This window comes from Rhinatrema bivittatum, chromosome 9, assembly GCF_901001135.1.
Source record: "Rhinatrema bivittatum chromosome 9, aRhiBiv1.1, whole genome shotgun sequence".
Classification (NCBI taxonomy): domain Eukaryota; kingdom Metazoa; phylum Chordata; class Amphibia; order Gymnophiona; family Rhinatrematidae; genus Rhinatrema; species Rhinatrema bivittatum.
In genome coordinates this window covers 49,109,771-49,135,938 of record NC_042623.1, presented here as the reverse complement: position 1 = coordinate 49,135,938, position 26,168 = coordinate 49,109,771, and the positions used below count along the sequence as shown (strand labels likewise).

Genomic DNA, 26,168 nt, shown 5'->3' with positions numbered 1-26,168 from the left:
CTTGTTCTATTTGTTTTGTGTCTTGCTGTCTGAGTCTCTTTTTATTTATTTATTTTTTTAACCTATTACCCATTTTGTTTTTCAGATCTGGCATATGGATACTATGCACAACAGCGGAAATCCATTGACGAGATTGATTGGTCCTACACAGGTAAGTACTCCTTTATCTAGAAGTTTTTTGTTTTCTTTTTCACACGGGCTATCAGATTGCATCATAATGGCGTGGTGATATGAATCTGCTGCTTTACAAGGCCACCCTAGAGTTTAAGAATCTTACTGTAAATAAACACTTCTGCCACCATCTGATTTTGGAAACAGCGTCTCTGAAAGATTGCTCCTCCTTTTCTGTATTGTTCAGTAGGATCCTGGACTCCTGTGCATGCACAAAATTCCTTGCCCCGCACAAGAGTTTCTGGAGGATGCTGGAGGCTTCCTTTTCTTTGCCTCAGTTTTTGCTTGTCGCTCTTTGCCATCTGTCTCTCTTTTCCTTTCCTTTCAGCCTACAAAGAGGTAGATAATTAAACTCTGGCAAGCCCTGCCAATAGTTTTTGCTTTGATTAAGGTCCTCATCAGAATTACCTGCAGGTACTTTTTAAAGGCAAAACAATGCGTGTCATTTTGAACATTCAAAATTCGGTGTGTCCTTGCTTTCCTTGACCTAACCCTGCACCCAGGAGCGCTTACAAAATATGTGGGTTAAAAGAACACGTACGGTTGACATATGCCCTTGTTAATTGCCCTCCCCATGGAGCGAATGATGACATAGTCTTAGTTGGCATCTCAGAGACAAGGTGGAAAGAGGATAACCAATGGGACAGTGCTATACCGGGGTACAAATTATATCGCAATGACAGAGAGGAGCACTCGGGAGGAGGTGTGGCGCTTTATGTCTGGGATGGCATAGAGTCCAACAGGATAAACATCCTGCATGAGACTAAATACAAAATTGAATCTTTATGGGTAGAAATCCCTTGTGTGTCAGGGAAGACTATAGTGATAGGGGTATACTACCATCCACCTGGTCAAGATGGTGAGACTGATAGTGAAATGCTAAGAGAAATTAGGGAAGCTAACGAAATTGGTAGTGCAGTAATAATGGTCACGGCGTTGCACATGCGCCTTTGCTGCCTTGAGCACCCATATTGGACCTACAGGGGTGCACGTATTCATCTTCGCCGGCGGGGCTGCTGAAGCCGCTCTCTCTCGCCGCCCTTCTACTTCTACTGCTGCTGCTGGGGGCTTGCGTGGCCGTGGCCAGGGCAGGTGAGCGGGGGCTGGGGGAAAGTTTGGTACTGTGAAATTTCGTTTTTCTCTGCTGGGGCTTGGATTGGGTTGGTTTGGTTTGGGACTGTGCGGCTAAGTGCGAGAACCTTTTTTTTTCTGTGGATTGGGTTGGTTTGGGACTGGGCAGCTTTTGGTGGTAGAATCAGATAATTACATTCTTGTGAATACAGACAGTGCAATGGAATGTATGGGATCATGCTGAGCCTTAAATACCAAGGTTAAAGCTTTAAATTGAATATGCTGAGCAACCAGTAAACCACACTAACGTAAGGGTCAGGGTAGGCGGTAAATTAGTAGCTTAAAGACGCGGCAAGATAGCAGGTTAAAAAGGCAATAGTCAGGGTGCACTTTACTGTATGGGAGGGAGTAGCTAATCCGATCGTTTACATACATATACATGCCGCGGGCGGAAAGGGATACGCATCGGGTTAAAGAAGCGGTAAGGATCGGTAAAAACAGATAGTGAATCGCGGCTTACACTTACGTGGCGAAATTGTGAGTAAACAGCGGGTTAGAAACGGGGTAACTGCGGCCGCACTTTACTGTATCGGCCTATTTATTTGTTGTGTTTTCTCGATTGGACATGCATTGGTGTGAACTGCTGTCTTTTTATAAGTAGAGCTATTGCGCCTGGTGGTAGAGGGAGTTTGTGTTGCTGTTATTGAGATAACAACAGAATATCTTTTTTTGTATGGGGATTCAAAAAAAGATACATTTGCATTTAGCTTTGTGACAGTCTTGTGTTCAGTGTGTCACACATGTGAGAACCATCTATCAGGTGCGTCCCGACGGGAAAAAAGGTTGAGAACCACTGCTGTAGACAGAGAGGACAAGTTTCAAAGGCATTTACTCGGATAATTAGATATTTACCCAGGTATACTGGCCTGGCTGAATGTTGTCCTTTTCAGAATGGCTAAAAATATGGACCTGCATTCACAGCGTGTGTACCTTTTCAGCCGGGTTAAGAGGAGGTGTTCCCAGGGCCTTGTTTTAGGTCAGGAGAGTAAGCAGCAGCATGAAAATAAAATTTTTTTAAAAAAAAGGAGAGTAAGCAGCTTGCCTACGTCGACATTTTCAATTGCACATATGCTGTTCTACTCCCATTCAGCTGCCTGCCGAAATTTAGAAACATACGCACCACAATTTGTATACTGATTTTCAAAGGGAAACTGCCCAGGTAGTTCCCGTATGAAAATTAGCTTCCAGGTACACAAGTACAAAAGCACGTGCGTACTTTGCAAGTAGGCAAGCTATTCAGAATCTCCCCCTTCCCCCCATGACTCATGCACTCTGTCTTGCACTTATTCTGCACATGCCTTGACCATCAGCTCCATTTTTATTAATTTATATACTCTGAGAATGCAATTTGTGCATTTACAATGATTTAAGATAACACTAGATTCTTAGTGGCTGTCAGTGGTATATGGATTTGGATTTAGTTACTCCCCTTTTCAAACTGAGATCAAGGTGAGTTACACTTCAGGTAAAGTAGGTATTTCTCTGCCACAAAGGGCTTACAATCAAGCAGCTGATGTATTAGACAGTGAAGCTTTTTGTCAGAATGAGTTGGCACCATGGAAAGCTTTTTTTTTGGGGGGGGGGTGTTAATTTTTTTTTTCTCGTGATAGTGGCTCCTTAAAATAATACGGAAATGTGACGCGCTCCATTTTTCTTGCAAAAAAAAGTCCGCAATGTCATGCAAACTTTTTTTTTTTGCAAAGTAACTAAACTAAGCTTCTCAGGAATGGGTCAGTCATGTCATTTTTTGTACATATAAATTAGCTCATACAAAACAGCTCACGAGCTGATTTGAAGATTTTACAGCCCGTTAATGATTTTGCATATTTTCCATGAACCACTTTGCAATGCAAAAACAGTACACGCAAAAAAACGCTAAATAGCACACACTAAATTTTGCAAATGCAATTCCTCTTGCTATTTACCATTTTTGCATGTCCCCTTTGAGAAGCCATTAGCACAGGGGCTTCCCAGACTGGGTCAGGACCTGAAATGGGGTCATAAATCCTTCAGCTGGGGCCAGAAATGCCTCAAATGGCTTTGCTGTTCAGGTGCCAGCGGCAGCAGTGTCAGTAGAGGAGGTCAGCACGAGGCCTGTGAGCCAGCAGGTACTCACAGGCCCCTACGGTGCTCCTGCCCTCACAAGAGTTTCTTTGATAACAGGAAGCCCTACATAACGAGAGATCAGGCCCGCCGCAGCTCACAGGCCCCGGGCTTATTTTCATTACTAATGCCGTTGCTGCTTGCAGGTCACCATCAGGCTATGGACTAGCCCTGAGCAGAGAGGAGGGATGAGTTGTCCTAGGCCGGTGGAGCTTGCCATGGTTTCTCTCGCCTCACCCACTGTGAAACTTGCCCAAGAGAGAAATATTGTCCCTGTCATCAGCCCAACAGGGGCAACCTTCTAACCCCCCACCAGTTGCCATCTATGTTTGACCTGAGGCCCAAAGAAAATATTTCCACTGACCTTGGCCAGGGGATGCTTGGAGGAGTTGCTGTTTGAAGGGAGGGATCAGAGGCAAGGAGGAGTTTGAAGAATGGATCAGGTAGAGATAAAATGACTTGTGGAGAATGAGAAGAGGAATGACAGAAAGTTGACTGGGGGCTGTAATAGAGGGGCAGAGGGGATCAGCTGGGGTATGTGAAAGAAGGTTTGGAAGGGAGGCGATGAGAGGGGGGATGGGTATGAGAGTTATAAGGGCTTGGGAGTGTGTTGTTAGGGATCAGCTGGGGGGATGCAAAGAGGGCTGGAGAGGTGAGAGGAGCTTGGGGAAAGTAAGATGGGATCAGCTTGAGGCGTGGAGGTTGAGAAAGGGGGATCCCCTGGACGGGAAGAGGTTGAGAGATGGGGTCCCCTGGAGGGCATGGAGGTTGAGAGAAAGGATTGACTGGAGAAGGTAGAGGTAAAAAGAGGTAATCAGCCGGAGTGTGGAGAGGGTGAGAGTGGTTTGATCTTTAGAGGGGGACCCCACCCCTCCTAATTTGTTTTGGTCGTCATCTGGGGTCATGTGAATTTCCAAGTCCTACTATGGAGTCGCATCGACTAACATCTTTGGAAGCCCTGAATTAGCAGCTTCGTCCATCGGCCTGAGGCAACGGAGGGTGATGTGATTTGCCCAAGGTCAGAAGGAGCGTCAGCTGCAGAAGCAGACTTGGAATCCCGGCTTCCCTGCTGCTCTAACCACTAGGCTAATCTTCCACTTTCCAAAATGTATAAATAAACTAAGCTCTTTTCATAAAAGCATCAGTTTATACTGTTGCATTTTATTGTGGATCTCATCCTCAGCAATTTTCACTTGAAAGGTGAGCTCCCTGCAAGAACAGTTAAGGTGATTGAGGTTGGTGTTTGCAGTAGTGCGTAGGAAGGCAGGAGTTAACCTGTCAAGATCGGTTCTCTGAATGGATGCTGTGAGCATTTTAACTGGGCTCCGCACAAGCAGAATAATCCCCCCCTCCTTATTCCCTTTCAAGCGCCATGCCCAGTAAAGAGAAGAGAACATAACTTAGGGAAGGCTTGCTGTGGCTGTCAGGTTAGTGCTGCTTGAGAAAGAAAATACTAATTGCATTTTGGAGAATTTAACTCTCTCTCTCTCCCTTAAGCTCTTTAGGGTGCATAAGCTGAAACTTTTTAAATTGCTGTAGTTTTCAGCAACTCTTTGCACTAAGCCTTATGTGTCCTTACCTGTTTCTTAGCAGCAGCATGGAGTTGCCTATGTGTATTTATATTTGCATCTTAAAATTATAGAAACCTTTTTTTTTTGCAAGAACTATGCCAATACAAGTTACTAGATAACATTGTATTGAATTAATTTCATGCCTGTACACAAGTCTCTAGTAAAGTAGGTAAAATATTTAAATGTCAAAAGCTTTCAGCCAGAACTGTAATACAATTCTCCAGCTGTTGCAGTTTAAAGTTCTATTGAACTTGTTGCAGATCAGCAGTACTATTATTTTTATTTATTATTATTATTTTTTATTAGCCAAAGAAGCATTTTTGAATTGGGATTACTATAGATTCTTTTTTTGCAGAACCAAATAAAGTTTAAAATATATAAAAGTCATTAAATCTAAACTATATATATATGGGTCTGCTTAGACTGTGTTGCTTGATTTGATAGTTTGCAACACTGCCAAAGTTTTAACTACATGCTATCCAAATCTACCATATGAAAGAGAAATTTTGGCTGGCATCAGAATCTGGTGGCTCAACGCTAGTGCTATGCTCTGCCATGTGGAGGGTCAGCAGGTTTTCTTACCTGTTAACAGGGTTCTCTGTAGACAGCAGGATAAATTAGCCTTGACCAGTGGGTGCCAATGCGAATGAGGCTTTCAGAGCTCAGAAGTCCTTCTGAGCATGTGCAGGAGTTCCCACCCGTGAACGCTGTCTCATCCAGCGTTTAAGCAGTAGCAATGTAGTCCACTCTCAAGGGAGGTGGGTGGGTATTAAGAATGGATGACTTATCCTGCTGCCTACGGAGAATCCTTACAGGTAAGCAAACTGGTTTCTCTGTCGACATACAGAATCAAATCACCCATAATCACAACCTTCAGCTTGGAGTCCCAAGCTGAAGGCTGTCTTGTGGAGCAACTACATAAGATAACCTGGACCCTACTAGTGGAGACATGGACTGCTGGTTGAACAAGCTGAACAGAGCTGTGTGTCCGGATTTACTGTCTCTTCAGGACATGCTGTCCAGTTAGTGGGATGTGAAGTTATGTGTAGACGACCAAGTAGCAGCTTTGCATGTGTCTTCAGTGGAAGTCGCCCTAAGATGAGACACTAAAGTCATGTTGCTCTCACTTGAGGAGCCATGATAGTTTGTAATCTTTAAGCCAGCTAACGAGTAACAGTGTGCTATACAGTCCACTAGCCAATAGTTTGGCAACTGTTCTTCCCAATCGGTTGGGATCAAAGAACACAAACCGCTGAGAAACTTGATAGTGAGGCCGAATCTTCTGCAAGTATTAGGCTAAGGCTCTTTTGCAGACAAAGGAGTGAGGAACTGTTCTTCATTTGCATGTGGTTTCAGAAAAACATTTGGTTTCATGGAAAGTTGATACCACATTTGGAAGGAATTTAGGATGAGTATGAAAAACAATTCTGGTATGAAAAACTGCAGGTATGGCGAATATGAGGCCAGTGCCTGCAATTCACTTATTCTCTGAAGTAGCTGAAGTAACAGCCACTATAAAAACACCTTCCAGGTAAGAAACATCAAGGCCACCAACTCAAACAGTTCAAAAGGAGGTTTCGTGATGAGTCAAGACCATTTTGAGATCTCACAACCACTGGTGGTTTGCTGACTGAAGGCTTGGTATGCTACAGTTCCTTGATAAACATAGACACCAAAGGGTGGAGAGAGAGAACAGAGCTCCATCCACCAGCCTGTGATACACTACAATGGCACTGAGATGAACTCTCATTGAAAAGATGTATGCATATGCATGTTTCAGATCCACTGCACACATACAATCATTTGCCTGAATGAAGGGCAGAATTGTTTGGCGAGAATTCATCTTGAACTTCTCCTGGACCAAGAATCTGTTCAGTTTCCATAGATCCAGGATGGGCTATAGGCCCCCTCAACTTGGGGAGTAAGAGGTAACAAGAGTAGAATCCCATGTCATGCTCCAGAGGAGAGACAAGCTCTATGGCCTTCTGTTCTAGCAGGGAGGTTACTTCCAGCTGTAGCTGAGCTAGATGGAAGAAGTCGGAACTGAAGACTGATCTCTGCTAAATCGCAGAAGGGCATGAGAAATGCAAGCAGTACCACAAGCTACTGTTCTCAGGACCCACTTAGTCCTTTGTAATATGGACCCATTCCAGCAGAAAGAATTGGATTCTTCCCTTCCACCCCCACCAGAGGAAGTGGAGAGGTAGTCTGGGGGACATCAAAAATTCACCTCAGGCAAAAACATCCATTCTCAGATCCTGCTCCTTTCTGAAGTTGATACACAACATTTTTTTCCAACTTTTCCATAAGGCATGAATAACTGATATTCTGGAGGTCACATATTGTATGCTAGGGCAAATATGGTAAGACGAGATCTAGTGGATTCTTCCTCACCAGACCATGGTGGAACACTTAGCCAAGACCCGAGGAAGCAAGGGCAACAAGGAGGCGAGAGGACCGTTAAGAACTTAGAATGAGCAAAATCTCCTTCCTTTTTGTCTGAAACATGTGGGGGCTCCTTAATGGGAGGCAAATCAGCTCTGCCAGGCAATGTACACATTCCCACTAGCAACATTTTCTGAGGGGGTCCCACATAGTCCCACATAGCAGGAGACCAGGGGTCCCACATAGTCCCTGGTCTCCTGGTCTCCTGCTATGTGGGACACATTCCTCTATCCTGGTCTAGAGGGACACACTCTGGTTAAAGAGACAATTTCCTCAACATTTATGACAGCTGGGCTCCGGTTTGGGGGGGGGGGGGGGATCCTCTGGCACATTCTCCTCCATCACCTAAATGGGCTCATCCTGATTAACACCGCTGTAGAATATGAGCTGGGGGAGCAGAGAATGTGACCTTGCTGGTTTCTGATGCACACTGCAGTGATGTATCTTGTTGGTTGGTGCCAGGCTTCATTCTGGGCACCATTGGGGACCCTTTGCACCAAATCTCTACCCTTCAGAGGAGACATGTGCTTGCTTCTCAGCACCAAAATGTGCTGTGGTGAAGAGAGCGAAAGTGCCTTGTTTGAAGTACTCCATGCCAAGCAGGCTGTATGCTTCTTAGTCTCTGCTAGTTTAGTGGAGTCCCCATTTGGATCATTAGCTGCATCTGGGGAGCTATATTTGCTGGGGTTCATCCAGCGGGGGGGGGGGGGGGGGGGTGCAGAGTGGGGCAGATAAACTTTCAGGACCCTATGCATATTTGAGGAAAACTCCACTGCTCCAAGGCTCTGTACTGCCAATTAAGTGCAGGGATTGAAGGCAGTATGAAGGTTTTCTGTAACCTGTCTGATACTGTGCACTTCTTTTCCCGCTGATTTCACACCTATCAAGACCGGCAGTGCTACAGACAGTCCTCTCTGTTACCCTATACAATCTGAATAGCTCTGAAAAGACTATGGGGTTTATCCACGGAATCACTTTTATTTGTCAGACTTTTCAGGTTTAGCAGTTAGAAGAAAATAAACAATACCTATCTCCAAAATCCTTACAGCTTAGCATCGGTTTATACTAAATAAAGCTATCACTGGTGGACATAACAGAGACTTCAACTTGCTTTGGATATTTTAATAAATGTATCTAACTGGCCTCCCCAACTTATTTCACTCTGGTGCCGTCTCTGCCTGGAAGCCTTGGAGCCAGTCTCTGGTGAAGAGAGCGTATGTTCTTGATCTCTGTCACAGGCTGGGCCGAGAAGGCCTGTCTCAGCCCAGGAGAATGGAAGCCAGCTTTGGCACAGGCAGCCAGGTAACAGCAGGAATCTCCCGGAGCTCTCCCTTCATGACTGGGAGGGAGAGGAGTGATGGCTTGGGCATCGTCTTCAAATGTAAATGGTCTTTCTTTCGGTCACCCCCTTAGCCCTCTCTCCCTTGCAGCTTTTAACACCCCAGACATGCATATGTAAACAACTCATGCATAGTCAAGCTGTGGGACCCACAGGGTCGTTTCTTTATTTCAGAGTGCTGGCCTTCCCCGTCTCCATTGGGATGAAGGGGGGGGGGGTCACTGCTCTTGCCTCATAACAACTCTGGACAAGGTCTTGACCAGTGCTGCTTTGCCATAATCAGCAAGTTTCTTCATTTAAGTTGCTGATCCCTCTCTCCCATCAGGGGGATCACTGTTCCTGTCTGATGAACTGTCCGTGAATAGGCTGTTTTTCTGCTCTGGGTAGATTAGGTTGTTTTATGGAGTTAACCTGTGATCCTGGTAGACTTGAGTTGTTTATGCCTCTCTGACCCGTGGTTGTCCTGGGGATGCTTCATTATTTGTGGAGAAAACCTTAAATCAGACAAGCAGATCAGATAACCTGGGTAGTATTGTTGCCCTAGCCAAAAATTCCTCATCTTGGTTTTTTTTGGTTGAAACAGGCATGTCAGTGTCTTATGACATTTGCGTCCCTCTTGTGGAATCTGTATTCAAATTTTCAGTGAAACCACTGGTATCTCCCTACATTTCGACCACAAAACACACAGCAAAAAAATATCAATCACAACAAGTGCCAGCATCCAAAGGCCCTCCATTCATCACTGGTAGCCAGAAGCAAAAATAAAACAGCGGGGTCCAATTTGGTATTCAAATTAAGTTTACTTGTAGAAAAATAAAGTCCCATTCAGTATGGAAACATCAATAGTATTAAAATCATAAGAGTCAAAAACAGTGGTTTCTGCACCCTTGTTCCTCTTTTTGGTCTGTACACTGCTGTACCTGGCAAGATCCCAAACAATAGATAGATCTTAAGCTAATTCCCAAGGATAAGTAGTGGCTTTCCCCAAGTCTATCTGGTTAATAACAGTTTACGAACTTCTTCAGAATCTTGTCCAAACCTTTTTTAAACCCTGCTATGCTATCTGCCTTTTACCACATCCACTGGCAATGAATTTCAGAGTTTACTCCAATTTGTTTTAAATGTGCAAATTACTAATTACATGTAGTGTCCCCTAGCCTTTGCATTCTGTGAAAGACTAAATAATGCATTCCCGTTTACCTATTCTATTACACTCATGATTTTATAGATCTCTATCATATCCCCCCTCAGCTGTCTCTTCTCCAAGTTGAACATAAACCATCAATTATAATAGAATCATACTAATAAAATAATAAATATTTCAAAACTACTGACAAATAGAACATCTATTAAAGTCATATTATTTTTTTTAATTTCCCAAGCACCAATAAAATATTTCAAAACAGCACACATATCAAACAACACCCAATAATTAAAACTAATTAGGATAAAAAAGCCCTTAGTGTCCATATCTGGGAACTTGATTTCCATACATCCTGAGATTATAGAGGATTAGGGGTCTAGAGGGACACCCAAACTTTTATCCTTTCTTGCTCACACACACACTTGCATGTTCATTCTCTCACACATACATACATACATGCTCTCATACATACCCACATACTCTCATACTCAGGCTCTAAGTCCTTCTCCCACCCAGTGCACACAAAAGCTTTTACTCCCCCAGATTCCCTCATATACACACACAGACCCCCAGGCAGGCACCCATTCCTTCTCATGCATACACACAGAAACCGCCCCCCAGGCAGGCACCCATTCTCTCACACACGTACATAAACCAAACCCCCCCCTCCCCCAGGCTGGCACCCATTCTCTCTCTCTCTCATGCCCACAACACACACACATGCGTGCACTCATTCTCTCTCACACACACATATACACACAAACAAACGCCTAAGCAGACACTCATATATTCTCTCTCGAGTATATGAGAGCGAGCGAATGTGCGTGTGAATGTGTGTCTACATGACTGAGCATGTGAGAGAGAGCGGAGCATGTGTGAGTATGATTGAGCATGTGAGAGAGCAAACAAGCATGTGTGTGTTCATAATTGTATATATAAAAGAGAAAACAAGCATGTGTGTGTGATTGTGTATGTGAGAGAAAGCGAATGTGTGTGTGGGTGTGTGTATAATTGAGCATATGAGAGACAGAGCAAAGAGTTTGTGTGTATGAGCATGTGTACATGTGTATGACTGAGCATGTCAGAGGGCGAACAAGCATGTGTGTGTGTATGAGCATATAAGAGAGTGAACAAACTTGGGTGTGTGTGTGACTGAGTATGTGAGTGAGAGAGTGAATGAGCATGTGTGTGTTAGAGAGAGGGGAGAATGTTTATGTGCTCCCTCCACCACTCTGCATCCATGACAATCTTAAAGCATATGGAAATCAAAAGTTCCCAGGTATGGAAAGTGGGGGATTTATTAATCCCTATTAGTTATAATTATTGGGTATTATTTAATCTATCTGCTGTTTTAAATTATTTTATTGCCATATGGAAACGTTTTATGAGTTTTTAATTATTGTATGCTGTTCTATTTGTCAGCTGTTTTGAAATATTTTTTTTATTAGTATGGTTTTACTATTATGATTGTTTTATATTTCCTTGTTTTATTGTTAGATATTTTATGAGGAATGAAATGTTTCTGTTTTTCCTTTGTTGCACAGCATATAGGGCCTGGCTTTTTGTGGTTTCCAGTTCAGTATTGGTCTGTACATTTCTATCTATAATTTATGGTCTCTTTATTTTGTATTTAGTGAGGGTCTGTCTATGTTGTATACATGTGACAGACGTGAGGTATTCTGCTAGCGTGTATTTTCTGTGCAGGGATCTATAGCAGCCCGGCTTGTTTTGTTTTCCTAATAGGAGGAATATTGGTGTTTTAGGACATGGTGTAATATTTAGAGTGTTGCCTTTTCATAAGTAGGACATTTAGGGGTAGATTTTCAAAGGGTTGCGCACGTAAGATACATGCGCAACCCCCGAAAACCTCCCCCTGCGCGCGCCGAACCTATCTTGCATAGGCTCAGCGGTGAGCGCAAGCCCCGGGACGCGCATAAGTCCCGGGGCTTGAAAAATTGGGCGTTCCAGGGGCAGGGCGCCGGCCCAGGGGCGTTCTGGGGGCGGGACCGAGGCATCCGGAACAGCCACCGGGCCCGGGGGATGGAGAGCCGGTGGCGTAACTTCTTCAATAAAGGTCAGGGGTTTTTTTTACTTAGGGCTGGGGGCGGGTTAGATAGGGGAAGAGAGGGGAAGGTGCGGAAGGAAAGTTCCCTCTGAGGCCGCTCCGATTTCGGAGCGGCCTCAGAGGGACCAGAGGCAGGCGGCTCGGCTCGGCGCGCACCGGTTGCACAATTGTGCACCCCCCTGCGCGAGCCGACCCTGGATTTTATAACATGCACGCAGCAGCGCGCGCATGTTATAAAATCGGGCGTAGATTTGTTCGCGTCGGGTTGCGCGAACAAATCTACGCCCGCACGCATTTTATAAAATCTGGCCCTTACTGTTTGAGTGCTGGCAGTTAGGGCTGTTTTCATGTGGGAGATTTACCAATATTGTAATTGCAATTCAATACATGGCTTTCCCAGGGCCAAACCCACACCCAACATGCATTACCAAAGGCCTAATACCATATGAGTTCCAGGTGTCTAATTTTTTTGCAGGGTTCCTGCTTGGCACCTCAGCAGTACATGTAGATATAGAGGTAGATTTTCAAAGGATTACGCGCGTAGGTTATGCGTGTAACCCCCGAAAATCTACCCCAAACCCCCCCCCCTGCGCACGCCGAGCCTATCTTGCATAGGCTGCCAGCACGCGCAAAGCCCCGGGATGCGCGTAAGTCCCGGGGCTTTCCTGGGGGGGGGGCGTGTCGGGGGGTGTGTCGCGGCCGGCGCGTCATCAGGGGCATGTTGGGGGGCGTGTCGCGGCCGGCGCGTCATTGGGGCGTTCCGGGGTGGGGCCGTGGACATGGTTCTGGCCCAGGGGCGTGCCGCGGCCTTCGGACCAGCCCCTGGACTGGAACATGGCGCGCGGGCAGCCGGCCCGGCGTGCGCAAGTTACGCCTGCCTTGGGCAAGCGTAACTTTTGGATTAAAGGTGGGGGGGGGGGTTTAGATAGGGCCGGGGGAGTGGGTTAGGTAGGGGAAGGGAGGGGAAGGTGCGGGGGGGTGGAAGGAAAGCGGCCTTGGAGGGAACGGAGGCAGGCTGCACGGCTCGATGCGCGCAGGCTGCCGATTTTGGGCAGCCTTGCGCACGCCGACACCAGATTTTAACAGATACGCACGTATCTATTGAAATCCGGCGTACTTTTGTTCGCGCCTGGTGCGCGAACAAAAGTACGTGCGCACGTAGTTTTATAAAATCTGCGCCTCAATATCCAAGCTGTAAGTGATTTTTTTTTTCCTCAGAAAGTCCTTACTCATGTAAAATCTGTTATAAATGCATAATTTTGAATTGTGCATGGGGAGGAGATGGGTGTAAGACTGTAAGGTTCACCTAGGGTGCTTAATACCTACCCACCAGCCTTAGGGAAGAGTGGAAGGTAGGATTGGTTGGAAGATGAGTATGGAAGGTGAGCAAGTGGGGAGGGGAAGAGGAGGATTTGGAGATGAGGGGGTTTCAAGAGCACAAGAAAGGATGCAGCCACTGAGGGGAAGGACAAGGGGAGCTGGAGATGGTAAAAGGACCAACTCCTACAGCACCTGAATGTAATCCACTTTGAAGTGCTGAAAAAAGTGTCAAAAGTGGAATATAAAAATCTAAATAAAATTAAAAACTCAGTGAGGGGAAGATGGAGGACAGAGGGGGGCAATAGAGGGGAGAGTTGGGGAGGTGTAGGACTGGCACAAGAACTGGAGGGAAAGAAGGGGGAATGAAAGCTAGATGAGTGAATAGAGAGGCAGAGATAAAGAAGAATAAAAGGGAAAGATCGATATTAGACAGAGGCGTGGGGAGGTACTGAAGAGACAGGAGAGAGACAAAACAGAAAATGAACAAGAGACCCTGTAAAGGAGTTAGGAGACCAAGAAGAGGAAAGCAGGATAAAGAGATGAGGACCAAAGTGATTAGAAAAACAAGTCCAGACAGCCAGAGTAGAATAAAGCATTTCATATTCAGTTTAGTGGATGGACTCTGTCAACTTTGGGAATGTGTAGCTCAGGATATCTTATTTTGCGCAGTACAGGAGCAAATGTATTTCTGTTTCTCTTTCTCTGGGGTTGCATGTCATGCAGAATCTGGTTTCTTGGGGTTTCCAGTTCAGGTTTTCAATGTAGGATTACGGAGCCAGGATCCCTGTATTGATTCCGATTTGAGCTGGAAGCCCATAGCGACAGGAGGAGAACTGCTGGATCAAAGTGAAAATGAAAGCCCCCTTTAACAGTGTGTCCCGGCTCACGGGGTCATGTATCAGGTTGAGGGCATCCTTTTTTACTTAGCCATAGGTGCCAAATAGCTACAGCTCTGCATTTACCAAGTGTTTTTACTCATCTTCTTCCCTGGAACAACAGAAAAAAATATGCAAACTGTGCTCACATTACAGCCATTCCAGGGAAAGGAACTGGGCTGTTTTTTGTAATTTACATGCATGCATTTTTATTTTAAAAAGTATGTACGTACGTTCATCTGCACGCTCTCAGTAGTAGCAGGTGAGTGTGGGTGCATAAGAGCATAAGACTTGCCATACTGGGTCAAGCCCAGCATCCTGTTTCCAGCAGTGGCCAATCCAAATTACAGGTACCTGCCAAGATCCCAAAGGATCCATGTTGCTTATCACAGAGATACTCATACACTTATGCACAAATTGCACGTATGTTTTTTGGAAATCTGAGGTAAATTATAATGCATGTTAAAAACACGTTACTGTGTGTGTTTAATACATTTTAGTAAATAGGCCTCAAAGTAAAAATCTTTGTCAGCTATTGCTGGAAGCAGCTCAAGGCAATCTGCTGCCTGATGGTGCATCCGCCCCCCCACCCAAGGTGCAGCACAGGTCATATCGAGAGGACCAAGTTGGGGGGGGGGGAGGGGCCTGGAGCTTGGCCCTTTTGGTGATTTGAAATGCTGCAGAAAAGGGAAAGCAGGTGCCAGTGATGATATTTCGAGGAAGCCGGCAACCCTGCCACACTCCCAGTAACCCTACCACCTGGCTGCCATGTTTGGCTAGCATTTGCCCCCTGGAGAAGTGGGAGATGAGTGAATGGTGGGGGATCCGTGTGTGGCGTTCGTTCTCCAGATTGGTGCCAAGGTATTATGCACCCTAGGCGAATCTTATAGCCTCACGCTTTCTCCCTCAGCCCTCTCTACACACAATTAAAAATTATGCATTTAAAAAAGGTTTTATATGAAAAAAACAGTTCACAGTCTTCTGAGGTAAAAAAGCGTCTCAACATGTATATTATTTTTACATGCACTGCTGTGGTGACTTTAGGAAAACAGAACAAGTCAGGCTGCTTTAAATCTCTATACAGAAACTGCATGTCAGCAGAATTATCTCACCTCAGTCACAGGTGGAGGACACAGAGGGACCTCACCAAATATAGAATAAAGATACCATGAAATGTAAATAGAAATGGAACTGGAAACCACATGAATCCAGTCTCTGTATGCAATGCAACAATGGAACAAACAGAAATACTATCATTCCTCATAAAATAGTAATAATAAAATCAAGAAATAAAGCACATCAATCATAATATTAAAACTATATTAATAGAAAGAAAAAATATTTCAGAACCACTGATGAACAGAACCTCATTCAATTATTAAACTCAAAAATGTTTTAAAAGTTCTGAAATACCAATAAAATATTTCTAAACAATAGACAAATAACTCCCGACAATTAAAAACTAATAAGAATAAAAAAAATTTCCAGCTCTCCATCCCTGGAACCTTTTGATTTTCAGTCACCATGAGATGTTGTGGATTAGGGGAGGGGGGCCGCCCAAACTTTATCCTCTCTCTCACACACTCACTCTCACACATGCATACAAGCTCTTTTACACGCCTTCTCTCTTGAACGTGCAAACTGGAATGCACAAAGGCTCTTACTCTCACCCTCTCTCACACACACACACATGCACACGGGCTCTCTCACACACAGACATTCTTACTCTCACAGAACCCAAAGGCTTGCTCACACATGCATGCACTCAGGGCTTCCCATCTCTCTCGAGTCATGGCCACACTGCTTTTCAGGCCCCACTGGTCCTCTTTTCCAGGCACAGTGCAATGGGCTCTGCCATGGGCCCGTTGCTCTTTGGGCCCCACTGCAGCACCACTGCTCTTTAGGCCGTACTGGGCCTCTCTTCTGGCCATGATGGAATGGGCTCCTCTGCAGCTACGCTGCTCTTTGGGTCTCAGGCATTTAGGCATAACGTCTGGGACAAGTGCTGAAAATTCTAACAGGAGGAGTTGATTTATACACTGCAGTGTCTGCTGGCCGCATTGTACAAATCAACTTTTTTTCATCACTTATAAGGTCTAAAATTCTTTAATGATGACAATTTTACAATGGATACCTCTGAATGTTTCTGTAACACCACCCCCAAACCCCAACCCACCTCCCGAAAACTCACCCCGAATAAAAGTGCCCCCTTACAATGGTCCATATATTGAGTATGAGACTGATCTTTATAAAGAGTCTCTTTTCTCTCTCTCTCTCTTGACTCCTGTGCCTAATGAGGAGCTGCAGCAAAGTGGTGTGCGTAACATACGCCGGTGCTGGCCCCGTCTCTGGAACACCCATGCCCTGCTTCTTTTCCGCCTACTTTTTTCTGGGCACACGTACTTCAATGTACCGGCGCCCTTCCCAGCTATTTAAAATTCTTGTAGCTCCCACTCAGCCCACTTACGCGTGCACGTGGCTGTTTTTGTGCGCGTGAGGCTTTTAAAATCTACCTCTTAATGTTTATATAATAGAAAAATAATTTAAAAACTAATATTGGAGTGGATTTGACAACTGGGGGATGTTCATGGAATCAGTCTGTCCCATAAAGAATTTAAAATTTTGCTTTTTGCAGATGATGTCCTCCTTCCAATAACTTGAGCCCCTTTTCACTTTACTAGCTTTTGATGCGGGAATTAAAACTATGTGAGAGAGCTTCTGGGATCCCCTGTAATATGGGGAAATTGTAATTGTTTAATGCCAGTCACCCCGAAGGTAAACTAAATAGATTGAAAGATGCTTTCTCCTTTGTGTAAGCTTGTACTAGTCTGAGATATCTGGGGATTCAATTGACGGGAAAAGTCTGTTTCAGCTGAATTATGTTCCTCTGCTGACTAAGACACCGCAAGATTTAATGACCTGGGATCGTTTTGAATTTTCTTGGCTAGGGAGTATTGCAACAGTCAGAATGACAGTTTTGCTCAGATGGTGTTATCTATTTCAGACCCTACCCGTGTCTCTCTCTCATGCATTTTTTAAATTACTTCAGCAGCGGATATTCAGTTTTATATGGAGCAGGAGGGACCCCGAGGGTATCTAGGAGGGCTGTGTATCAGCAGAAGCCTGCAGGGGGTCTGGCTGTCCCTAATTTTAGGCGTTATTATGTAGCGATATGTACGTGGCACTATCTGGGCTTTGGAGAGAAGTGGTGTGGAAGAGAGAGCAGGCTGTTTATGGCAAGACACCCATATGGGGAGTGATGTGGGGACTTGGAATGAGGGGAGAGATGGCGCCTTAGAAATCCCTTCACTCCCGTTGTGGAGAAATTATAGAGCAGTGCTTAAGGGTCATGATGACTACTCCCCGTTAACTTTTAATTTTAATAAGGCCTTTGAGCCTGGGCTTACATATCCGGTTTTTCAAAGGTGGAACAGGGACTATGGTATTCGGGTCAATTTTTTTTTTCTCCAGAATAAAAAGGTTCTTAGTTTTGTGGACCTGAAGTTATAGTTTGGGATAGTGGAGCGGAGATTGGCCAGCCAGCCTTTTGGGAATGGACTGGTACCGCCACTCAGAAAACAAAACACGCAAAATGGCGGCGCAAAATGGCGCCGGCCATAGAAAACACGATTCGACTGCAGGAGGTCGTTCCGGACCCCCGCTGGACTTTTGGCAAGTCTTGTGGGGGTCAGGAGGCCCCCCCAAGCTGGCCAAAAGTCCCTGGGGGTCCAGCGGGGGTCCGGGAGCGATCTCCTGCCGTGAATTGTTTTTCCGTATGGAAAAACGATTCGCATGCAGGAAGTCATTCCCGGACCCCCGCTGGACTTTTGGCAAGTCTTGTGGGGGTCAGGAGGCCCCCCAAGCTGGCCAAAAGTCCCTGGGGGTCCAGCGGGGGTCCGGGAGCGACCTCCTACGCTCCTGACCTCGGGGGACAAAAAACAAAATGGCGCCGGCGCTACCTTTGACCTGTCATATGACAAGGCAAAGGTAGCGCCGGCGCCATTTCTACAAGCACCGGAGGTCCGAGAGTAAAAGATCACACCAGGACCCTTCCTCTGGACCCCAGGTAATTTAAGGCATTTTGGGGGGGTTCGGGAGGGTGGGGGATTTATTTTAAAGGGTCGGGGTGGGTTTTAGGGTTGTTTAGTGTGCCGGTTTTCGATTTACACGATTTTCACGATTTTCACGATATTTAAAAAACCCAAATGGCGACGATCCGATTCCCTCCCCCTCCCAGCCGAAATCGATCGTTAAGACAATCGATCATACGATTCACATCTCTAGCCTCTGGAGGGTGTCCATGTTAGGGGAAGGAGAGTGGAATTATTTCTGATGGACTGCAGCAATTACAGGCACCCAAAAGCATCTGGGAATGTAGCAGCAGAGCCAACTTGTTAAAGGCTTGGAAGCAAAGGGAAGTCAGAAGGGACTTCTACGATCTACTTTTACTGCTCAGCGTTAGGTATTTTTCTTCTTTGGACTGTGGACTGTATTGTTTTCTGGATAATTATGTTAACGGATTCCTTTGTTTTTTTCATCATTAATATTTTTTTCAGTAAACTTCTTCCTGTTCTGGAACAGCACTCCTATGTGGAGATTTTTTTTTTTTTTAATTGAGAAATTGTGTGAAGTGATCCCCTTAAGTCTTACAGTTTATACTTCCCCACAGGATAATCCAGAGAGTTGCAGCCAGTTTTTCTGTGCTATGCAGCATATGAAGGTGGACCTTTCAGGGTTGTCCTGAGAAAAGGGGTTACAGTAGTGACAAGTAGTAGAAACATAGAAACATGATGGAGGAAAAAGACCATCAATCTGATAATCAAAAGCAGCACTTATCCAGCTAAGTGGTGCCGCTGAATATCCAGCTAGGGTCAGCGGGCCCCAGTTTCGGCTCGATCCAGTAAGGCCGCGGTAAAAACAGTGAGGTAGTGTCAGGCGCACCCTTCCTCCCCGCACGCACAGTTCTCTTCACTAACTCCCCGATACTCTCCTCTAATCGCATGCAAATGCATGCCGCGGCTGTGAAGCGTTAGGGAAGGGTTATGCCCGCGCAACCCATTTTACTGTATAGGCGCTGTAACAGCGCCTATACAGTAACCTGGGTGCGCTGGTACCTGTCATTTCAAATGACATTTGAAATGACAGGCACCAGGAAGTGTAAAAAAGTTTAAAAAGTGTAAAAAACAAAAAACCTGTGTGTTATATAAAAAAATAAAACAATTTTAAATACCTGTCGGAGGGCCGTGGGTCCAGGCGGCCTGTGGGCGGCGGGCAGCCATCAGCGGCATCCGGTAGTCCCTTCTCCCTTCCTCCCTCCCTCCCCTGCCTGGATGAGCGCCAAAATCGCACGGGCGGGTCGGCAGCGGGGGGGGGGGGGGGGGGCGGCAGCAGGATCCGGGAGCGGCGGGTAGGCAGCAGCGGGGTCCAGGGGGGCAGGGGCAGCGGCAGCGGGGGGGGGGGGGGCAGCAGCAGGGGGGCGGCAGCAGGATCGGGGAGCGGCGGGTAGGCAGCAGCGGGGTCCGGGGGTGGCAGCGAGATCCGGGCCGCCAGCACGGGAAAATCGTGCAATTGGCCGCTGAAGACGTGACGTCACACCCCGTGACGCCAAACGTCGTGACGTCACGTCTTCAGCGGCCAATTGCACGATTTTCCCGTGCAGGCGGCCATCTTTACTTTGCCACCTACCTGCCTGCGCGATCGAACATGCTGCCGCTGCTGGCTCCCCGGATCTCGCTGCCACCCCCGGACCCCGCTGCTGCCTACCCGCCGCTCCCGGATCCTGCTGCCGCCCCGGACCCCGCTGCTGCCTACCCGCCGCTCCCGGATCCTGCTGCCGCCCCCCCCCCCCCCCCCCGCTGCCGACCCGCCCGTGCGATTTTGGCGCTCATCCAGGCAGGGGAGGGAGGGAGGAAGGGAGAAGGGACTACCGGATGCCGCTGATGGCTGCCCGCCGCCCACCGGCCGCCTGGACCCACGGCCCTCCGACAGGTATTTAAAATTGTTTTATTTTTTTATATAACACACAGGTTTTTTGTTTTTTACACTTTTTACACTTACCATAGCAGGCCCGAGCCTTGCTACTTTTTCGTTTGTTTTTTTTTGCCCTGGTCCCGTCCGGTCTCCTGCAGCCCCGTCCGGTCCGGACGGGGCTGCAGGAGACCGGACGGGACCAGGGCGGGTAAGCAATGTTTTTACCCTACACTACACTAACTCCTACTAGGGGGAGGCGGTAAACTAGCAGGTTAAGGCCGCGGCAGAACAGCGGGTTACGGAGGAGATAATATCAGCGCCCGTTACAGTATCGCAGGGGAATAGCTAATTCCTTCATTATACAGCTTTTTCGTTCATTTACATGCCGGGTGCGGAAAGGGTTATGCGTCTGTTTTCAGAAGCGATACGGACGCGTGAAACTGGACACTGTATCGCCGAACTGCCTTGTGCGCCCGAATTGTGCGCTACGAGCACGTTACAGACGGGCAATCCTCGAGCGGACGATACTGGATAAGTCATTCATCTGCCTACGTATTTAGCCGGACAAGTTAGGGGCAGGGAATGGGCATAATGGGGAGTAGCTAAGTTAGCCAGATAAATTATCCAGCTAACTCCAATATTTAGAGTTAGCTGGTTAATTTATCTGGCTAACTCTGGTCAGGTCACAGGGCTGCCCTAATTTAAGATAGCCATGTATAAACAAATGTATTGAAAATTCAAACTCTGGGATATATATTGGTGGTGTGCATTCGTTTGCAATGAAATAGGAAATAAAGACGATATTTTCTATTTTGGGAAGCAAAAAAAACAACAAAAGGAAAACCCACAATTTTATGTGGTTTTCCTATCGTCGTTTTTGGGGGGGAGGAAGGGCACATCTACTAAAAAAAAACCAACAAAAAAAACCCGCAAACCCACCCCAACCCTTCAAATTTAATTAAATACAAAACCCCCACCCTCCCGACCCCCCCCCCCCAAGACTTGCCAAAAGTCCCTGGTGGTCCAGCAGGGGTCCTGGTAGCGGTAGCCCCTGTCACAGGGTAAGGGCAAAGGGCCGCCTGTTCCATTTTGATTACTGACAGCCGACGGCCCCGGAGCAGGAGATCACTCTCAGGACCCCCGCTGGACCACCAGGGACTTTCAGCAAGTCTTGGGGGGGGGGGGTCGGGAGTGGGGGGGGGGGTTGTATTTAATTAAATTTGAAGGGTTGGGGTGGGGTTTTTTTTTTGTTTTAACACGAAATTGGGACAAAAATGTTTTCCGATCCGGGGAGTGGACCAAAATGGCCCACCCCTGACCCAAAAACAAAACAGCAACAAAAAAAATGTATGCACACCACTAGTATATATTTATCTTCAATTCAGCAATTACTTGCACGCATGAAACTAGTATTACACTATTTCAGTTTTTTGATTATTTAAGTAACAGACTCGTGACTAATGTAATTTCTTCTTACAATATTGACTCCTCAATTTTGAGTTTAGTGGAGTCAGCCCGGGACTTAGGAGTGATTTTGAATTCTGAATTAAATATGAAACTAAATATTAGTAATATGATCAAGGATGGTTTTAATAAGCTACATATTTTAAAAAGACTGAAACCTCTTTTATATTTTAATGATTTTAGAACTCTTCTACAAGTTCTATTTTCAAAAATTGATTATTGTAATGCTCTTCTTCTAGGTCTCCCAGATAATTCACTGAGACCACTGCAGTTATTACAAAATGCTGCTGCTAGAGTTTTAACCCGCGCAAAAAAATTTGATCATATTACACCTATTTAAAAAGTTACATTGGTTACCCATAAAATACAGGATTGATTATAAAGTTCTTTGCCTAATACTCAAATCAATTAATAATGTGAAACAAGAATGGTTAAATGCTTCCTTACAGATTCATACCCCGCAGCAAAATTTCCGATCAGCAAATAAAGGTCTATTAGCAATTCCATCGGTTATATCAGCTCATTTGACTAAAGTCAGAGAGAGAGCAGTGCCTCTAACTGGGCCTAGATTATGGAACTCTCTTCCTAGTGAACTGAGATTACAATCAAATTATCAGACTTTCAAAAAAGACTTAAAGACATGGTTGTTTATAAAAGCCTTTGGAGAGGATACTAGTTGAGTGTTTTAATTTTTTATCAAAGGCTCTATTTTTGACATGTTGAGAGGCTAATGTTTTACTGATGCTTACTGATCTTACTGTTTGTGTGTTTTTTTTTTCATCATTAGATTTTTATTGTTCATTGTGTGTGATTTTATTTTCTATTGATTTTATTTGTTTTATCAATTTTATATTGTATAGTTTCTGATTTATTTTACTGAAATTGTGAACTGGTATGATTGATTATAGAATATCGGTAAACAAAATAATATTGATAAATAAACATTATCTGGCTAAATTTAAGAAAGCTGCTGTACTGTTGAATTTTTATAGCATTAGTTAGCCAGATAAATTTATCCAACTAACTAGCAGAGCCACACAGAAGCTGAATATGCCCCCTCCCCCCATATGACCTTTCTAGTCTGTCTAGCCACACCAACTACTCCTCTCTAAAATTCCTACCACTCCCTCAGAGGTCCCCTGTGCTTATCCCATGCTTTCTTCAATTCAGATACTGTCCTTGTCTCCACCACCTCCACTAGAAAGCTGTTCCATGCAAGCACCATCCTCTCTGTAAAGAAATAATTCTTTAGGTTACTTATGAGTTTATCCCCTTTCAGCCTCATCCCATGACCCCTCCTTCCAGAGCCTTCTTTCTATTGTGCATAGAGATATTTAATTACCTCAGAGGTATCAATCATATCTCCCGTATCCCACATTTCCTCTAGGGTAGGGCTTCCAAAACCTGTCCTGTGGATACCATAACATAAGTACATAAGAAACATAACATAACATAAGAAATTGCCATTCTGGGTCAGACCAAGGGTCCATCAAGCCCAACATCCTGATTCCAACAATGGCCAATTCAAGTCACAAGTTCCTGGCAAGAACCCAAACATTAAATAGATCCCAGTTGGGTTTTAAGGATATCCACCATGAATATGCATGAGTTAAATTTACATCTATTGAATCTCCATGACATGCAAATTTATCTCATACATATTCATTGTGTAGATACTGAAAAGCTGACTGGCTGTGGTGTCCCCAGGACAGGTTTGGGAAGCCCTGCTCTAGGGTATGCATGTTTAGATCTTTGATCCCATATGCTTTACAATGAAGGCGACTAATCATTTTAGTAGACGCCCTCTGGACTGCCTCTATATCTTTATGAAGGTGCAGTCTCCTCACAGTATTGTATTCCAAGTGAGGTCTCACCAGGACCAATATTTCCTCCCTTTCTCTGCTGACCATTCCTCTCCCTATGCAGCCAAGCATTTTTCTGGCTTTTGCTGTTGCCTTCTCCACCTGTTGGGCCACCTTAAGCTCATCAGACTCGATCATCCCCAGATCACATTCTTATTTCATGCTTAGAAGAATTTTACCCCCAATGCTGTACCACATTATTAGATTTTTGCAGCCCAGATGCATTAAATCTTAGTTGCCAGACTGTAGCCCATTCCTTGAGCTTAGCTAGATCCAGCCTCATGGTTTCCATATCTTCCTGGATGTCTACTCTGTTGCAGATTTGGATGTAGAGGGAACCCTGTGTCCCCTTTGCAGCCTCATGGTTTCCATATCTTCCTGGATGTCTACTCTGTTGCAGATTTGGATGTAGAGGGAACCCTGTGTCCCCTTTGCAGCCTGCTGCTGATGTAAGCTTGTGATGGAAACAAAGGTAGAGGGAAAAGAAGGTACAGTGAAAGGCCTGTACTGCCATTCTGTCTACTCTGTTATTCTCCTTTGATTTGGTGCTTAAGAGAGCATTTATCTAAATAAAGAATTGGAAAAAAAAAAAAGAGAGCATTTATCTGTAATCTTCTTTTCACAGGACACTCCCTGTGGAAGGAAAGGGCAGGTGCTGCAGAGTCCAGGCAAACTTGCTACAGCCGTGGAGCAAGGTTCTCCAACGGGGGTCGCACTTGCTCCTAGGCCCAAGGGGATCTCTCACAGTCTTGCAATACAACTCGTGAACAGACTTCACTGAATTTAAAAAAAAATCACTGGAAGTAACAGTGCAGATGTACAAATAAAAACAAAATATAAATATTTATGGTACATAGCTCGGATTCAGGAAACTGGGAGTTGCCTTTGTTTCTAATAGTCTGTTCCTCCCTTGGAAATCAGGTCAGAACAATTGAAAATCCTCTTCTCCTAGGTTCGGTACTTGGTTGGTGAGCAGAGTCTCTTGAATGCGCCTCTTTATCCCTAAGACTTGGGAATAGCAACCCCCCTGAACACGTTCAACAGGGTCCTTCCTGGAACTCACTCCAGCCTTTACTCAGAGAGATACTACAGGCTCTCCAGGAGAGAGAAGGCAAATCTCGGAAGAAAGGCGGGCACAGGAAGACGTTGTGTCTACTTGCCATAGACACACTGAGCACTTATAGTTTTTGGAAAAGGGACCACCCTATGGGAGATGGACCAGTGACAAACACCCACTCCTGTGGACACTCCCACTGCTAGTAGTCTGCTCATTTATATCCTATAGAGAAGGCCTAATAAGTGTTTTATACGTATGGGATAAGCAGTGTGTAAGAACTGTGCGAGATGGACAGGGAAGCAGGGTTATTCAAAAGTTTTATGGGAAGAATCACCTGGTCAGTTGGACAAAATGCAGCCCTTTGTGGTTCTAAATTGTGGTCACCTTGCCATGTTGATTTACATTGAATGTGCTGGTGAAATTATTGCATATAGTATTTCAACAGTGCGCAAGTTATGTACCTTATGTTTTGAATCGGGAAGGAACTTTCTGTCAGTCAAGATAAAAATAAATTCTGTCCAGTAGACACGCACATCTCACAAAGTTCTGTGAAACGTGTGTAGTGCGGGTTATCCGAGTCAGAGAGAATGAGGAACGCAAACCTTGGCCTTGCTGCTTGACCTTTCACCCCCTCCCTGGTTTTCTCACCTTGCTGTATGCCAGAACAGAAGAAATGAATTCTCTTAGCTTGGATCTGCTTTCATCTCTACAAAGATGAATTCACTTAACCAGATAGATCTACTACTACCGTGTATCATTTCTAAAGTGCCGCTAGATATACACAGCACTGTGCAAGATAAACTTAAGGGGCATAATTCACTGCAAAGTATAAACCAACTAATCACACCAACAAGGTGAAAAAAATTCCTCCCAGGAAAAGGCATTGGACCCTATTGATATTCTCTCATTTTTTTTTATTTTACTGTAAATAGAAATGTAGCCAATTCCTCATTTTGGTGCTATCGTCATTTAGAGGTGCTACAGGCTTGGGTTCAAGTCCAGAAGGGGAGAAAAAGTCTTTCGGGGGCCCCTAGTGCTTTCACTCAGTGGCCTGCTTCACACTCTGGATAGAAAATCTCCAGCAGGGGCCAAATTGTCCAGAAAAGGAGCAAGGAAGCCATAATTGAGGGGTAGTTACCAAGGCTCAAACCAGTATCCAACCGTTCAGTTCTTGCACTGGGATTAGCAGGGAAAACATCAAGCAGGAGTCCAACTTAAAGAAAAGGATCCAAGCCAATATCCCAGAAACGAAAATCAGCGCACAACAGATCTCCAAAATAAAGCCGATGGTTTCCTTGTCCATTCTCGATGTTCTCACAGCTCTCCTACCCCTTGCACCTTCGTCCACAGAGAATATATCCTCACCAGTGAGGGTGGGATAACTAGAGCGCAGCTCCAGCATAAACTGGTCAGATGGGGAAAAATGCCCCCAAGCAAAAAAAAACAAAAAACAATCCACTGGGCTCCAGAAAGTCGTTCAACTGTAATCCAAACTCTCAAAAATACAAGGCTGTTGAGTGTTTGGCTCAAAAGGCTCAATCCTTTTCACCCACACTGTTAACTGGTTGAATAGGCAGCGTGATCTTTGATCCAGCCCGCTGGGATGCTGGGGATATGCCCCTCCCTCTGGCACTGGTCAATCAATCCGAAA

At 45.3% G+C, this 26,168-nt stretch overlaps 1 protein-coding gene across 3 annotated transcripts in view; it reads left to right on the top strand.

Moving 5' to 3' along the window:
- Positions 1-26,168, top strand: part of PTPRZ1 (protein tyrosine phosphatase receptor type Z1) — a 352,752-nt gene that overhangs the window by 104,786 nt on the left and 221,798 nt on the right. For all 3 annotated transcript variants that reach the window (XM_029615443.1, XM_029615442.1, XM_029615444.1), the window contains exon 2: positions 86-151. In XM_029615443.1, coding sequence (XP_029471303.1) covers positions 86-151 — 66 coding nt within the window. The remainder of the gene's footprint in view (positions 1-85; positions 152-26,168) is intronic.